Here is an 18,126-nt window from a genome sequence, read left to right as displayed (position 1 = left end):
CTTTAAAACACTCTACAAATCTTTTTGAATTGCAACATGTATGACATGTTCTAGCTTATTATCCTATATTTGGTATACCATTTGGAAGTCTTGAATTTGCACTTTCCCAAGAACTGTAGTTAAGAATAAAAGGCAGAGGAAACTGATTATTTCTTGCCTCCAAGTATCTTACCTGCCTATGCTTAGTTTACAAGCTCAGATAAATGTTATTTTCAGGCAAGCTGTGAATTATATCAAATGATTTTGAAAGACGCAAAGAAAAGCCATAGCTTGGATTGTTAGTAAATAAAGACCTCTCTTGAAATTCATGTCGACTTTCCACATAGAAAGTGGAAGGAAACTTTTCTGCAAAGCAACTCATCCACATAAAAAAAAGTCAAAAAGGACTTCATTTAATTAGTGATATGTAAAGACTCTTGCATAGAAAAAGGTTACAAAGTAATGCAAAAAGACTAGGTACAGTAATTTTAAAACAAATATTTAAAAGTATAATTTTGCATAATGTTTAACATTCTCATGTTTATTGCTTTCTCCACACAGTAGAGAAATGAAGTGCATAATACATGTTGTGTCTCTTATCTTTTAAACATAAACTCTCACGTGCTTGACTTCAGCATGAGATTATTTTGTCATTAAACAAAATCGAAAACACAAAACCACAACCCCATTACATAGCACTAGTTTAGGCATGGGCAAAAATAACTTATGTACATCCCATTGCATACATTCATCTTGCTTTGGGATCAAATGCAATCACTAACTTGACAAAGAGCTTTAAAAATTGTAGCTTTTCTCTTCCCAGTGCTCCCTCCTTGCTTCATCACCTCCAGAAATGTAACTTCTCCCAAAGGGTGACAAGAATAGATGTTGCATTATTAGGAGAAAATGAAGAGGATAAATATATAAAAATAGTCCAAATGAAACTGAATAAATTAAACCAAACTCCTACAAACTGGGGTTTTCAAGTTGGCATCAATAGCCTCTGGTGGGCACATGGTAGACAACTGCTCATAGGTGCACTATATAAATGTAAGGTTTATATAAAGAAGCACCATATTTTGAGCCATTCAAAAAAAAGAAAAAAGTGCCTGGGGGCTTGCAAGCAGAGCAGAAATGCTTGTTAATCTGAGAACTGATGAAATAATTGCTTATACCAATGCACTGCTAAATGTCACCTCTTGGCATGTCTGTACAGAGAAGGCAAACTAAGATAAAACTAGATCTTTCAACTTGAAAATTATTTTCAGCAGTCATTTTGACCAATAAAACCTGTTAGTTTCACCAGAATACTCTTTCTGGCATGGTATTAAAATGTCTGCAGCCTACTGCAAGACTTCTGCCCTTTTCCTTTAACTTATCCTCCACACTCATCTTTCCTTGTGCAATGTTATATATCCAGAAGAAAACTTCCTAAGCTCAGGCACTTATGAAACATGACTCTCTCACTCTCTCTCTATATATTTCCCATCTAGTCTCAAGATAATTCAGTCAGGGCATTTTTCTTCCCCAATTCAGACATAGTGATGCACTGCTGGATGGTACAGTCCATACATTTTCCAGGAAACTTCTAAATGGTAACAAGTATGAAGTTTTCAAAAGTTGTGATGTCAGTTACCGAGCTGCCTTAAACCAAACAAAAAAGAGAGAGAAAAGAGAATACCACATTTCTACTCGTGAGGTTTGTGTCTCAAATAGCTTTATTGTTCCTTTGTGGATCTGTCGGCATCTGTATGGCTACCTTCAGGGTGCAGAGGTTTTAAGCTGACTCTGAAATGGAGGACATTCAGTTACTATTGCAAGAAGTTCAAGAAAAATTTAAAAAGCTCCAACTTCTGTCCCCCAGGGTCGGTAAGGTTTACTGTTTGTTCCACTGCTGGTCTGCTGAGGACTGGACGTGGCTGATACTGACAAGGGCGGGCTGATGGCTGTTGCCGCGGCCACTGCTGCTGCTGCGTTTGGGGGGAGCATGGGGAATGCCCCCGCGAAGGACAGAGGGAAGCTGTGTGCAGCCGCGGTGGCTGCTGCCGCTGCAGCGTGGACGGTGGCAGAGAGGGACAAGAGAGAGGTGGAGAGAGGTGGCACGCAGGGGGCTACACTGCCCGTGGATGGCATTCGGAGGGCTGAATCCGCGTGGGCAAACGTGGCCGTGAGGAGAGCAGAGCCGTGGGCAGGAGGCACTTCTGAAGCTGTGGAGAGGCGACAAGGGGTTGACTCTGAGGCAAGGAGGCCGTTGGGCTGGAGCAGGGCTGCGGGCAGGTGGTGGAAGGCGGCGGCCCAGTGATGCGGGTGGAGCGGATGATGGTGGTGGGCCATGGAGGATGTCATGGCCGCCGCCTCCCGCTGGGTGGCGCAAGTGCTGAGATGAGACACGAGCCGCACCCGCAGCGGATCCGAGGAGTCCAGGCCTTCCACGGAGCTCAGGTAACGCGCCACTTCTGTTAGGCACTCTCGGAATCCGATGCTCATGAAGTCCATGGCAAGAGCGTGTGCGTCAAAGTAGCCTAAAAGTGGGTTTGAGCAAAGTAGGGGACAGGAGAGAAATAGTGGGGAGGTAGGGGTGAGAAAATGGTATAGTTAAGAATAACCACCCACTGATGTTCCACTCTGTCCTTCAGAAGACTGAAGTGGAACGATAATCCTTTCTGAAAATATTGCCAGCTATTTATGGTTTTAATTTTGTGCAGAAGTCAAGAAGGTATACTTTGCCACTCACATGTGTCACAACTCTGGCAATGCAATATGCTGCAGTTGTTCTTGCAGCTAAATATCACAGTGGGGAAAAAAATTAAGAACATCTGCGTTTCAAACACTTCCAGAGAAAGAAATGGGGTCTCTCCTTTTGTATTGTGGGATAGTGAAATTCCCCAGGAAACTTTTTCATGGAAATACAGAGTTCCAGTCTCTCTGTCTCTGTCACATGAGTTGGAGATTAAAGGGCTTATCTGAAACATCTTTACTCTCTTGGCATTTTAACAGAGACGCCAAGTGCATCTTAGCAGCTTGAGGACTTTAGAAATGTGCTAGAATCGCAATAAATTCATAACTGCTTCTTGACTCACAATGTTTTTTATCAACAAAGTGAAAACATCTTGTCATAACTTTGTATAAAAAATTTAATGAAAACAAAATGAGTTTTAAAAAAATATTTGGTTTCTTACTTGAAGATCTTATTTTTCTGTCAGTAATATAAGGCTAAGTTCCTGATATGAAAATACTGTATGTTAACTCCTAGTTTTTCTGAAGTTCAAATATATGTCCTTACATTTTTTTGGCATACATCCCAGAAAAAAATGTGTATTAATTTTGTCAGTGTATATGCATGCACTCCTATACCTATGGTTACTACCATAAAAATGGTTAGATCTTGGTCACATTTATCTGAGTGTCTGTCTGAAGACAATACATTAGAATAGAAAACAATAATGTCTAATTATCAGAGTGCCCATGTAGAGCACAATAATAATCAGACATTTGGGGGAAATGTTGCCTTCTTTGAATGAGTGACACCTGGTATATACAAACAGATTATTTTTCATTGACAACTTTTTAAAAAGCAATTTCTAAATCAAAAGTTTAGTCTATTCATTTTGGGTATGTATATATACATGAATAAGAAATATCACATTCGAACAAGGTTATTTATTAATTTATTTATCTTTGAGACAAGGTCTCACTCTGTCACCCAGGCTGGAATGTGGTGGCCTGATCACAGCTCACTGTAGGCTCCATCTCCCGGGGTTAAGTGATCTTCCTGCCTCAGTCTCCTGAGTAGCTGGGACTACAGGCATGTGCCACCACACCTGGCTAATCTGTTTGATTTTTAGTATAGACAAGATCTCGCTATGTTGTCCTGACTGGTCTAGAACTCCTGATCTCAAGCAATCTTCCTGCCTTAGCTTCCCAAAGTGCTGGGATTACAGGCATGAGCCACCACACCCAGCAGTTATTTTTATCTAGAACATTTACTACATTATCTGTTTATGTTTTTGCTGATCAAAGCATTACCTGTTTATTCATCACCTATTAAAAATTTGACTATCTTAATCTGTAATCAAAGAACTTCGGAAATAGTAGTCACATATATCCAAAGTCCTAAAGCTAAAATTCCAACAATTTGGAAGACCCCAAAAGATATTTGTGGCAAATATATACACTACTAAAACAGAAACAACAATAGTACAAAGCTGAAACCAAGAGAATACCATGAAATATGGAAGATCAGCAGCAAAAATAGTTATCATCCCAGGACTCTGACATAGTTAACAAATAGAGCCTCTTGGATTAGGATGAAAAGCTATTCCTGAAGAAGAGGTATTCATGGAAAGATTTCACATTTTGGTCCTCAGGGTTCTGTAGGGCTTTGTAGACTTGACTCCCATGAGAGAAAGACAGGGGTAATGAATAGAATAGACAGAGTCCAGAAATCCAGAAGGATTTTGAAACTTAGGTTATTCTACTAAATCCTCTCTAGATACTATTGTCATACCAAGACAGACCATAAAGAATGAACTGACAGAATTGGAGCCCCAAGAGCTTCTAAGAATTTTCATTACTGGTCATGAAGCAATTGAAATTTGTGGTTTGCCTGCTATGTTGTCATATATGGTTGAGCTCTCTGTTGTATCTTAAGGAATATAAATTATGCAATTCCTATCCTATTGTGGACTTCAGAGGGAATTGAGGATAAGTAGCTCCCTTTTGTGCACGGATGTTGGGCCAACAATGACATACGTGTCCATACCACTCCCTCTATGCCAGCACTATTCTATCGGCCTTAAGTAAATTAACTTGTGACAGCCTTATGAGTTATATAGTATGGAGACTACAACTGTCCTCTTTTTACAGATGACAAAACTGGACCAGCTCCCAGGGGACAGTAATTTACCCAAAGTCACAGAGCTAATCAATGACAGAACCAGTATTTGAAATCAGGCAATCCAGCTACAGATGCGATGCTCTTCACCACTGCACTATGAGGCAATTGGTAGTCTTTTACAATGTTAACCCAAACTGCCAGCTCCCTTCTTTTTTTTCACTTTTTATTTTTGCTGCGATGGAGTTTCACTCTTGTTGCCTAGGCTGGAGTGCAATGGTGCGATCTTGGCTCACCACAACCTCTGCCTCCCGGGTTCAAGCGATTCTCCTGCCTCAGCCTACTGAGTAGCTGGGATTATAGGCATGCACCACCATGCCCAGCTAATTTTGTAATTTTAGTAGAAACAGGATTTTTCCATGTTGGTCAGGCTGGTCTCAAACTCTGGACCTCAGGCGATCCGCCCACCTCGACCTCCCAAAGTGCTGGGATTATAGGCATGAGCCACCACTCCCGGCTGCCAGCTCCCTTCTTGAAGGCCATTCTCCAGTGCAATGACTGCTTCAATGACCTGACAGGCGACGTGGATGGAGCCTACTTGGAAATATCTGTTCACAAACTATTCTGGGACAAATTTTAGGACTGTTCAGGTGGCCAAGAATAGCAACCAAGATGGAACTTAGTTTTTATAATAAAGCCTAAGAACAATATTACTCTTTAGAAGTACGGCTCATGCCAAATATTTGAAACCCTGATAAGAAAACTTAGACTTGTGGCTAACAATGCTAAGGGAAGTAAAGCAATCAAACAAATTTTCTTGTAGCATGACTAATTCAATCAGTATCCTAATAGCCTGAGGTAGCAGTTGTAGAGACAGCATCATGGGGCTGCAGGGGCCTTTGGTGCTCATGCCGCTAGTGTAGCCTTCAAAGTGCAGCCCAGACTTTTTTCTTAGGTCAGAGGCACAGCAGTGGTCAAGCTACATGGATCATTGGCTTCTGTGATTTAATCCAGTTATCTTTTCTGTTATGTAAGAATGTTTGCATTTCATGCCATCATTCAGGATGGTTCCTTGAGAAGGTACAATCTGGGATAAATCAACCCATTGGGGCTTCTCTGTACAATGGTTACCCTCCCTCCTACTAGACACAGGAAAAAGATGGTTAAGATCAGGGCTGATGTTCTAGAGATCCTCAATGGTATGGCCATATAGGAATTAAATACTGGTAACAGTTGCTTCCCTCCAATGCCCTGCCTCTGCCCTGATCTAGGACCCATATACTGTGTAGTAAAAGGTTAATGCTGAGCACGGGGAGGCCTCCAGGATTTAGTTGGAGTCCTTAAATCCTTCTGATACCTTCTCCTTATTCAGTTGTTAAATGTACTGAATAACACCCTTGGCTAAGGTGAATATCCAAGGATTCTTTGAAGGATGAAAAAGATTCAGAGGGGCAAAATCAAGTCCAAGTTGTGATATGTAAGTGGGATAATGAAATCTGAGTGAACTAGGATCTCAAGGCTATTTTTAGCATGAGATGAGAGATCCTCTCTCACTACCTTGACAATTCCTCCCTAAGTCACTATCCAGTACAGAGGACACCTCTCTAGGGCCCTGGACCTGGAGTGCCTGCCCCTGTTTGCTTTCCCCAAGAATGACTCTGCTCCATTAATGGCTTCTAGTGTAGAGGCTTCCTACCTGCACTTCAGCTGTTCTGTTTGGTCTAAATTCAAGACCAGTCAAAATATGAAAACAATAATGAAAATAACTCTAGAGTCACTTCCTTTGGAATAGCTGAATTATTTTCAGTCTTAGCCTTCATTTAATGAAGGAGGAGGAGGAGAAGGAGTAGGAAGAAAGAAGGAGAAGGAGGAGAAAAGGATTGCCTCTAACCTCCTGTTTATGTTTGGATGTTTGTGTGTTTGTTTTTTGTTCTTTCTGTACAGATTCCAGCATGCACTTCTTAAGTTCTAAACAAATCTCTGACCAGGCTGCTGTGAATGAAGCTTTACTCCCACAGTATTATGAAAGCAAACACAAGCCCAGGGTCAAGTGCTTCTTTTGTTCCAGAAGTTCTTTCCCACGAGTTCAATACTGCCATTAGCATTGATTTCCACGGCTTTAATCTGGGGCCACCTATCTCAGCTTGTTAAAGAACTGTTCAGCTATGACTTCCTTACAATATTAGTGGGAATAATATGAAAAGAGAAAGGTAAAAAAGGCAAAAAAAAAAAAAAAAAAAAAAAAATGAAGTCATCTACTTACCTTTACCCCCTGTTGCCTGAAGCATCTTCAAATGATCCACTGTCATTTGCAATATTTCAGCTTTTTCTAACTTTGCAGATCCCTTCATAAATAAATAATACATTATCATATGTCCTACAGAAACTAATTTGAAACATTATACATTGAATTTAGCAGTATGGTTTCAATTTCCCTCTCACTAGACAATTCCAACTTTTATTTTTTCACAGAAAACTTCAAATTATTTTCAAACTTTACATGAAACCACTAATTAATGTCATACCTAATGATAACTATTTGCCATTTTAACTTTTAAAGACTAAAAGAAACTAGAATAAATGACTTTTTAAAATCATAAGAATAATTATTCTCCTAAGATCACCACAGCAAAACGATTTCAATTGTAAAAATCTCAAACTTTGCATTCAATCTGTATCTTGGTTAATAGTACGTTTTATTATGGGGCATCAATAGTCTTCTATAAAGTCAAAGTCTAGAGGAGTTGCATAACAACTGCAGGAGGAAATAGAATTTTAGCAATTGATTGTTAAATTTTTTTAAAATAGAAAATTCCAATAAGTCCTTTCACAGGTCTACTAAATCCTGAAATAAGGTATTCACACTAGAACATTTCAAGCAGATCCAAAAATTTTAAAAGGGAAGACTTTTACGGTTTTTTCCTCCAATAATTACCAGCAGGTGTCACTGTGAATTTCTAAGCTCACAAACAAGAAGCAGTAATTTACTACTTACCTAGGAAGCATCATAAATGCTTGAGGGTTTGTGAACCTTTTAAATAGTTCTTAATAAAATTGTCTTGCAAATATACTTTTATGTCCCTGCTTTCAAAATAAGGAAACCTCTAGTAACTAATTGAAATACAAATGTGTCATTTCAAACTGCCTCAGGGACTGTGGGTGGCTTCTCATTTCCTGGAAGAGCTAAATAATTACCAAAATGTTCTCTTTTTTTCTTTTTTAAGGACACTAAAGTTTATTTCAGGTCTCTATACTTTACTTGTTTTGTAAAAATTATCAGCACCACATACGGTGAGAGTGCCAGAGTTACTTAACTGCTCTAAAGAACACTTTTCTAATCATATTGTGACAGGGCCAACTCACTAGGGTTGGTAGCCAAGCTCTGCAAATGGGAAAGCTTGTGTTTATGGTAACTAACTGCCAAACAACTGACGTTTGCTTTTAAGGTTTAAGTCAACATTTAAGGAAAAAAAAAATCTAACAAACCAAGAAAAAAAAAATCAAACAGACTTCGCCTCATCACTGCAGACATTTCAGTACTCCCAAATTTTAAAAACATCACTGATTACTGGCATTTTCACTTGAAGCCTATTGGCACTGAAAATGTTACTAATCAAAACTACAATTTCCACATTATTTTTAGTTTATCAAACACAGTCTCTGCATATAGATTGGGTGTCTTGTCTTAAAAATGTATAATCAGTAGCATATTATGTTTTGTATTTGGTCAGTGTTTAATTTTTCCATGAAAATGGTACAAGTAGATTCAGTAAAGTCGCTAATAATTGAAACTGCACTTTCTGGATAATTTCCAAGCCCTACTTTGTAGGGCTTGTTTTATAATGTTTGCAGATTCATGAAGTAAACAAACAAAATGGAATAAACAAACAATTGCCGTCTTATTGGAATTAAATCGAAAGTATTTTCAACAAGGACGTGCTGCCATATCCTTCGAAAGATGCTCTTAGAAATCTGTGTCATTAGCCATTGCGGCAGGGAGAGAGCCGTGACTTTTCTAAAACCACAGAAGATTTAAACATTTGGCTTTCTGCTTTTCTAAGTGTGCAAAGTCTTTTTCTTTCTTTCTTTTTTGGTAAAGGAATAGGTGAACTATGAAAAGGGGCACTTATGATTAATTTCATTTTTACCCAACTTCTACCAAGATGCCCCAAATCAAATGGCATTCTACCAAGCCAGGGATTAAAAATGAAAGCAAATGGCTTGGTAAATAAATTTTATTAGTATTATTATTTAGGAAATAGAGCTAGAGATGGTACTTCTTGGGCTCTGATTGTTTTCTAATTAAAAAGATTACATTTTAAAAACACTTTGAGAAAAAAATGGTTTCTTTTTTTTGTTTTGTTTTGTTTTTGGAAGGATACTGTATACAGCACAGTTTTAAATAAAACCACTACTGGTATTCATAGAAAGAACAGAGAAAGCATGAACACTGTTACCCTTAAGGGGAAAATAAGCTAAAGAATGGAAATGTTTTTCAACTTCATGATGGATTATGTTTTTAATAGTTTTGCCACAACAAAGCATTTTATTGAAATAGCTGCTCTGTGCCAGATCAGGGCACATACACCATTATTTTAATGAGCTTTAACAAGAACCCACATTCCCAGATGAGCGAATCAGATTGTTTTGAGCTTTTTTGGGGGGGGGGGTGGGATGGAGGGGGAGTCTGGGGAGGGGATAGCTTACTTGTTTTTCAAAAGCAGTTGGCACAAGTCTTCTCAACTCAGATAAACTGTTATTTATCCGATCCCGACGCCTTTTCTCTATAATCTATCCAAAAGAAGCAAACAACCAAAGTTTATGAATTCACAAATGATAAAATTACTCAAATGGAAAAATATAACTGTTACACATTAGTATGAGCTACATGAAATAAAAAGGGGAAAAAAATCACATACCCCTCTCCTTTTCTTTCTTGCCATAATCTGAGATGTTGTTGTAGGAGAATTCAATCTAATCACAGAGCTAGTATTTTGCCTATGAAATAAGAAGAGTATGTCAGGTGCTGTATTAACATAACAATAGTTTCTTCTGGGTACTTGTGGCACCCATTAAATATTCAGAGTGATTCCACAGTTCAAGTCTGTGTTATTTTATTCTTAGTTCTTGTTTCACTCTTAACAGACTTTGCTTTCAGCCCGGCTGTCTCTTTTCAGGTAAAAATTACGCCTTAATTTTTTTTAAATGAGTAATCCAGATGCTAACCCATTGGCCAAAATGTCCCAGAATTTTTACTTGAAAGTCTCCCAGTGAAATAATTATGGGCAGTTAGGGTGAGAAGTTAGGTATTAGCATTTTCTAGTTCCACTCATATATTTTAAAGTCAACCAATCTCAAATAGCTTCCCTTCTCCCTCCTGTCACGCACACTGAACAAAGTAATGCCACTTTTTCAAATCAGGGTTATGTTAAGCACCACTATTAAACAGATGTGCAGTCATCATACGTCAAACTCTTGTCTCTAGGTGCAAACTTTAAAATAAATAGAAGTTATCTACTGTTTCAAAATTTCAGTTAGTCATATATTGCAACAGGAAAAAACCCGACAAACTCGATGTTCTGCATACTAATCTTCCAAAATTATTCCCTAAATATGCCACTGATAGGAAAATTAAAACTCATTATTAGGTGAATGGTTTATTTTGAAAATGAAACTGTAGGTGTGTCTCAGCCTTTTGTCTAAGCTTAAATCTCTAGAAGCTGCAATTCACCTTGGATTTACTAATGAAAATATACTTTTACATTTAAAGTTCTATCAGAGTATTATTTGGTCACATAATTTTTACAACCTTTTCTAGTTTGCATCTGTTTCTCTTCATAATTCATGGATACTATGCTTCTTTGTGTTCTCAAATTGCCCAGGTTCCTGTTATTTGTTCTCTTTCATTTTAGAAATGCTGCACACACCAGGTTGCTATTACCCCATCTTCTCACTTCTGGATCTTATTTCTGAATTACCTGTCCCCCTCATTTTCACCCCCTCTTTACGGGTTTCACCTTTCACGTGATAGCTTCTGTTTTTCAGACCTCATTTTTAAAGACTGCACAACACTTTAATGATTAGATACTTAAACCGTTGGTTTCGTGTAAATATCTTTGCTCTTGCAGATTTCAGGCTTTGCTTTGTATGTATTAGAATAACAATATGAAAGAAAACCAGTTTTCCAAAGGTAGGAAGAATTTCCCTCTTTGAGTGACAGCTGCAGATAAATAATTAAGGTGCTTCTGGTGATGCCAATTAGAAGCAATTATCATTTGACCCGCCTTGGCTCTAAAATGCCTCGGTAATCTCCCTCTGTCACAGGAAAGTGGAGGTCTGGCTTCTGTGATTACGACGCCGATCTCTTCCAGACTTGAGAACAAGCAGTCAAAGAAATGATGCCCTTTCCGATCCTTACATCTGTCACTCTTGCGTTAGCCAAGTCACACACGGTCAACCTGCAAAGTTCAACCTACTTAGCCTTGACGTCGCAGGTTGCTTTAATTCCTCCAAAAATCAAGCTGTGATTTTGGTATCTCAAAAAAAAAAAAAAAAAAAAAAATCAAATTGTTTCTATTTTCTCCTGATCTATTTTGAAAGTGCCCCCAAATACGGTTTCAGTGGGACGTTGCCGTTCGCGCGCCCAACTGTGACAGCCAGGACCCTCCCTTGCCAACTCCTGCGCTCTGCCTTTCAGTGGCGTCTCCCATCCTGGCCACTCTACCCCTACGGGGAAAACCCACATCCCTTGCCCCATCCCAACTCACGCTCTGAGACAGAGCCCACCAAACTTTCTCAGGCAAAACTTTCCCTCTCCACCCAGATGCTGCGGAGGGAGCCTCGGGATTTCCAGGGAGCCACGCGTGCACAAAGCTACCCCAAGCTCCCGAGCTGCGGGCCGCTCCCGCCGAGCCCGCGCTCACCCCGAGTAATTGTTCTCGCTCCCCACGTCGATGGTCTCGTCCATGTCGCTCTCGGAGGTAGTCTCCTCGCAGGGGCGCTTCATCCCGGCGAAAGACCGCGCGGGGCGCAGTCCGGCCGGAAGCTCGGACGCCGACCTAGGCGCAGCACCCTCGCGCCCGCCTCCTCCCTCCCCGGGCCTGGGCAGGCGCGGCTCCAGCGGCGGCGCGGTCGGCTCCTAGCGGCTCTTTCCCACGCCGCAACTCTGCTCGGCCGCAACAGCCGGCGCCGGCCACGCCCCCCCGCGCGGGTGGGGCCACCTCACCCGCCCCCGCGCGCCGGCCCTTGCCGCCCGCCTGGCACCGCCCCCTCGCTGGTCGGCGTGGCCCGCGATTGGCTGGACCAGGGGGCGGGGCCGCGCTCACCAATGCCTGCCGCCGGGCTCCGGCCGAGGCGTGGGAACGCGGCCGCGGACCTGGGACCCCGGCGCAGCGAGCCGGCCGGGAGCTGCCGGGGCGAGCGTGAGCGCGGTCTTGCTAACCCCAGCCGAGGGAGCGCGCGGGCACGGCGGGGGCGGGCCCTGGACCTTGGGTTTCTGTTCTCCGCGCCCCGCGGTCTCGCGGGCGAAGTTTCAGTCCTGAGTGTAAAGAATAACCCCGAGCGCCTGGCAGAGTGCGAGCAGGCGCGTGTGACGTAGGGAGGCGCCGCGGCTCCTCCGGCCGCCCCACTCGATGGTCCCCTGTCTGGACCAAAACTGCTGACTGGCTGACCCGAGCAGTCACATTTGCCCTCTGGGCTTTTGAAACCCTTAAATCAAAATTGCTTTTGAATCTGACAACTCCCGAGACTACTTCTGCGGCCTCGGGGCTGTTTCATGTAAGGACGAGAGTTTTCCCGATCAGGTCGGTCGGCCAAGATATGATTTCCAATTTGCGGTCCATCAGTTACTTCCATTGGGTCTTCGGCCCCCAGGGACTGTGGATCGTAGACTCCGCGGAGAAGCCCGTGGACTGGGGCTGTGTCAGCTCTGATGGTAGGAAAGACTAGATCAATGACGCGGGCATTTCAGGACATAATTGTAGATTTTCAAGTTCGAGTTTTTCGAGCTTGGATTATCAAGATAATTGCCTCCAGTCTCCCTCCAGTCCCCCTGGTGTGTGCACTCGCAGCCGCAGAGTTAGAGTCCGGGACGTGAAGATTGGCGCTTGGAAATTAAATTTGGTTTCTAAAGTATGAATTCGTGTCCAACAGTTCGTGCCTTGGACAACGTGGCTTGTGTAAAACTCAAGCTGTGTGTTCAAAACATGTTTTCTAGCCGCTGGTTCTCTCCAAGTTATGTAGGACTTTTGAACTGCCCACCCCGCTCTGCGTCTGCGAGGGCAGGGACTGAGCGAGACCCAGCTGGGGGCGCCGGGGTCCGCTCGCCCGCCCCGGCGCGGCGGTGCCGGTAAACAGGCGGCGGCTGGGTTGGGGTTCAGCTGGAAACCACACGTTGGCAGGGCCGCTTGGTCCGTAGTGGAGAGCCTCTGAGAAAGGTCCGTCTATCGATCCCCACAGCCCTCAGTCACGGACGCATTCATAGCTTCCTGGGGATCGGCCCAGAGCCTCCCTTTGACACTCCGTTTTCTGTCCACACAAGCCCGGCGTGGGGCAGGGAGAAGAGGAAAGGACGCGAATGGAAAAGACGGGACCCTGGCGGGGTTTGTTTGGCCTGGGGGAGAGCAGGAAGGAGCCCGGTCGGCGCGGAGGACCTGCGGCCAGCGTGCTTAGCCCTTATTAGAACAGAAACCCCTTTCCCCCACACTCTCATCTCTTTTGCGCGGTCCCCGCCGCCTTGCGTTCAATAACCGTGTGAATAGAAACCCGAATCGTTCCATCCTGGCTTCTGAAACTTCAGGCAAAGAACACACTCGGCGGGGCCAGGTGGGACTGGATGGCGTCCGCGCCCGACGGCGGGGCCGCGGGGGTCGGTGAACCCCAGCTCCCCTGTCGGCCTCAGGGCGGGTGCTGGGTCGGCGCGGGGTTCGGGGCCTCCGGTCCGCTGCACGAGGGCGGGCCAGCACCCAGACCCGGTCCCCACTCCAGCCCCGCAATCCAGCGGGTGACGAGCCTGACGCGTGCCGGTTGCCTGCCACCTCCCTGCCCCGAGCGCCCTGGGCCAGTACCTCCTGGCCTCAGGTGAACGCGCCGCGGCCCGCCAGGCGCGAGCTCCACCGTCACAACTTTCCGTGAGGGCTGCACGTTTTTCTGAATTCAAATGCCCACAGGTGCAATTAATGTTTGCCACACGAGCAATTAGCTGGCGCGTCCAAACGCCCGAGGCAAAACCCGAAAAAAAAAATCACTGAAAAAAAAAATCTAACAGTTCTTTGCTACTGTACTAGTGTATTTAATTATAATGATTGCGAAAAATTGCAAAGAGGGAAACGATTTGCTGGCAATTAAGTAGCAACTGGTTTAATTTTTTTTCCATATTTATCTTTGAAGACTTAACTGCTGTACTATATGTAAAGAAGAATATAGCAGGGACGTTCGAAAGCACACAAGGAATTTTAAATCTGTTAAAAATATTTTTTAAGCAAAGAAGGTCGTATTTTAAAAGCAGTTAAAACAGCGCCTGGTATATAGTAAGCACCATAGAAGTCTGTTAAATAAGGAAGAATGCATAGGGCAAGAGAGCTCAGGGTTTTGAACGCTATTAAAAGAATATGCTTATTTATCTGCAAAACATAATAGCAATTAGGCAGCAAGAGATTTCTCCATTAGGTCATTTATCCCCCCTCAGCTAGTTATTCCATTTGCCTGTCCCCTGGTTGAGCGCCTTGTCTGTTGTAACTGAAAGTGCGTTTCGGGTCAGAGAGACAGGAACAGACGCAGGAAAGAAACCCTTTAAAGCGCCCCCGCCGACTTAAATACGGTAGTGGATTGGAGGTGGGGAGTGGGGTAGGGAGGTGTAGGGGAGGCGTATGTGAAGAGAAAGAAAAGAGAAAGAATGAGGGAACGGCGGGATTCCAAGCCTCCCAGCCCTTCTGCGACAACCTTTTCAGCGAAAGTGAAGGCTTAGGAAGAAAAGATGTCCGCGCGCAGAGCAAACCACAGTTCTTTCCTTTCTTTCTTTTTGAAGGATTTGTACCATGAGTTAATTACATCAAAAAATGCGAGGGACTTTATTAGAAAGGAGATGCCATTAGGAAAGAAAGGCCAGGACGGCAGATCTAAGGGGAATGGAGAAGGGAAGGCTAAGACACCTTCCCGAAATTGGTGGTCTAGCCTGTGTTTTGTGCTAAATGTTATTTAACTTAATGGCGTGGGAGTGAGATGCTGAATGCAGAGATCTGGAAATGCCAGATTCAGTGGTCCTGTTCCTCCTCCCCGACTCTTTTCACACCCTTTTAATAAAAAGTTACAGTTTTTACACCCGTATTGATAAATTTGGCGATGTTGGCCGAGTATTATCTTGCCCCACAAATTTTGGGTTTTGTTGCACAAACCGATGAAGTGATTGCTTTGCTATAATTGTAAAACTTTTTTGGAACGAACCGGGATTTTTTTTTATTCTTCTTGTTCTGCTTTTTGCTTCATTAGAGCCCTCTGGTTTTCCAAGACCGACTGTCACACTTTGTTATTTGTTGCTTCTCTAAATCCTTTGAGATGCTGCTTGCAGCTACTTAAAAAACGTTGGCCACTCAGGTATTTGATAGGCTTAGAAAGTCATCAAAACGTGACACCACTTAAAAGTTTTAGCTTGGTTTCTCAGTGAAATAAGGGCATCTCTATTATTTAGAAACCTTTGTGTTAGTCTGAGATGCCTAAGTGCATAGTCCAAATTGAAAATTCCAATATTTTGCCCCATCTGAAATATAATTATTCGCACAGGCTTCTCTTTCAAAGGGAGGACAAACAGGTTGCCTTGAGAAGAGCTATTCTATTTGCAATTGCTGGGGCAGGTGACAAACACGTGTGTGTCTGTGGGCAGCCTTGTTGGGCTGCCTTCCCTGACTGCAAGGCTTTTGTGAGCTGGTAACGCCTTAAAATGTGTGAGAATGCTGCGCCCTAGGAGTGGAGGCCAAGGGCAAGATCCTTGTACATTTCAATACCTTTTCCAACATCAGGCTGGCAGCAGGCAGGCCAACCTAGGGTCACTGTGTGACACATATTTGCAAGCCAGTAAAGCAAAACAAAGCTGAAAGCAAGTGCAAATTTAGGCCCACCAACCTTGAAGTCATCCCTGAAAGGGAGCTGCTTTACCAGTTAATTTTTCTTGCCCAGTCAGCCACACAAAATGCATTGTATTTCTTGGCTTGTCCAGTAAGTGCGACTTACTTGTTACAGCAGAAGCTTCAAGGTAGGAAATCTAAGACCCAAAGCGCTCTCTCTTGAAAGTTAGAATGTTTAAACTGATCTTTGAAACTGTTGTTGAGGGGCAATTTATTTAAAAGCTTTTATTTTATGGTGTTATTAGTGCTCAGCATGGCCATGGATGAAGACTAGTTTTATTGCAGGACCCTTGAGAAGAGGGGTGTATAGCAAGTAACCAGTTTTCCATACCCCAGTAAGCAACAATGAGAACACTCAGTGTATTAGCTTAACTCTTTGTGGGAGTTAAATTGATGTTGGCAGGCTTTGCCTTTAAGGAAATTCTTTTAAATTTCCATTTTCTTGAAGTTGGTTTGATTGGCAGATCTCCCCCCTCTCTTAAGGATACAGTGAAACATATTCACTTCTCTTATGAAAATGTTCTTTTAATAAACTACATTCCCATCCCTTAGAAAAATGCCCAGCACACAGTGGGTGTACAATAAATGGTTTCAGGATAATTTCTTGTTAAAATTAATGAACTCTCTGCTTCTTTACATGTATATGTAGAATTTACATTCATTGGAATAATAAAATAGAAATAAGCAACCATGCATTAAAAAGCTATGAAAAGATGAAGAGAATATGCCTTCATATGGGAAGGAATACTTACTGTGAATGAGACCTAGTTCGTCATTGAGCTTCCTGGTGGCCAAGTCAGAAGAGAAGCACAGTGAGTTTTCTAAATTTCATAATGAGAAAAGAGAAAGCACACTGTTTTTCAAAAAATAAAGTTATTGTGCCCAGTCACTGAATTCTAAAAGAACTTCATGCTTGCCTTGTTCATAGACTTTCAATAATTTAATTATTTAAAATTATTTTGTCTAAAATTCTCATGTATCTCTTAATTATAACATGAAAAATAGCATTTACGTTATGCATAAATGAAGACAATAGTTTATCTTCTAATAGCTGTATAAACCATCTACTAAGTTGTCAAGATTAATTGACATTAATAGAACCACTGTCTCACAGAGTTCTAAAAATATGGATTCTCTGTAGGAAAGTTTCTTCTTTCAGTGTCAGAAAAAAATTTTAAATCAAAGATTCCTGGATCTGCTTGTTTGGCATTATTTGATAAAAGTGAAAAAAGGAGGAGGCTCTACAGGTTTCTGAAATATCAAATGCTGTGGAAATATTTAAGGCTAAATGTCTTTCCCACTAGACTGCAAATGACATTTATATTTTCTCAACACTTCTATTAAAGTATTTTTATTAGATGTGTGCACATTTTTGCCCTTATCTGACTGTTTTTAAATTGGCAGGTGACTTTCTGGGGGAAAAAAAACCTTCATAGATTGGAAATAAGAACTTGCTAATTTTAGATTTACTGTGGAAAAAATACAGGCTATTTTTAGACCTCCATATTTTGCAAACTTACTGAAATATATACTTTACAAGATACAGAAACATAGCAATTTTTTTTTTTCCTAGACAGGACTGGATTGATTCTACTGGATAAGAATTTGACTAGATTTTTCTGGATTTAGCCTTCAAAATAATTTAATAATATATTAGTATATTGAGAATATTGGACTGAACATTTTTAGAGATTGATTTTGGTCTTCAATAGTAGCTCCTTACATTTCTAGGACATGAATACTTTAAAGAAACGAATAGTTTGTTGAGGAATTGCAGTATTCATTAGGGCAACACAATCTCTTTGGAAACCAAATGTCATGCTGCTTAACAGAAACAACCATGCTCAACTGCACAGTAGAGAAGGGCAGTGTACTGTGCCTTGAATATGGAAGAAAGGGACACTGTACATTTCCACAGCACTTTTAATCTGAGAATCCTAAGTCATTATTGAATCATGTATCAAAACTCACAGCGCTGCAAGATCTACTTGTCAAGACTGGCTAGCAGGATTTTGCTAGAATAACAGTTGTAATGGGAACATTAATAAAGCCTGAAAATAGAAAACAATATATGAATAGAAAATAGAAGACAAATATCAATGATGTATGTGGGTATATACTTGTCTGTCTGTCTATAGATGTAAAAGGCACAGAATAAATTAACGGTTTTATAATTAACATGACTTGTTACTATAT

General features: G+C 41.9%; 1 protein-coding gene across 1 annotated transcript; it reads right to left on the bottom strand.

Moving 5' to 3' along the window:
• Positions 1-374: 374 nt before the first annotated feature.
• HEY2 (hes related family bHLH transcription factor with YRPW motif 2) lies at positions 375-11,965 on the bottom strand. The gene is made up of 5 exons (XM_008007158.3): positions 11,737-11,965; positions 9,733-9,811; positions 9,521-9,604; positions 7,077-7,158; positions 375-2,501 (listed from the first exon to the last, which is right to left on the bottom strand). Exons 1-5 carry the CDS (start codon positions 11,817-11,819, stop codon positions 1,816-1,818), a joined length of 1,014 nt encoding a protein of 337 aa, XP_008005349.1. The 5' UTR covers positions 11,820-11,965; the 3' UTR covers positions 375-1,815.
• Between the last annotated feature and the right edge of the window lie 6,161 nt (positions 11,966-18,126).

Source organism: Chlorocebus sabaeus, chromosome 13, assembly GCF_047675955.1.
Source record: "Chlorocebus sabaeus isolate Y175 chromosome 13, mChlSab1.0.hap1, whole genome shotgun sequence".
Lineage (NCBI taxonomy): Eukaryota > Metazoa > Chordata > Mammalia > Primates > Cercopithecidae > Chlorocebus > Chlorocebus sabaeus.
This window is presented reverse-complemented; position numbering and strand designations above follow the sequence as displayed.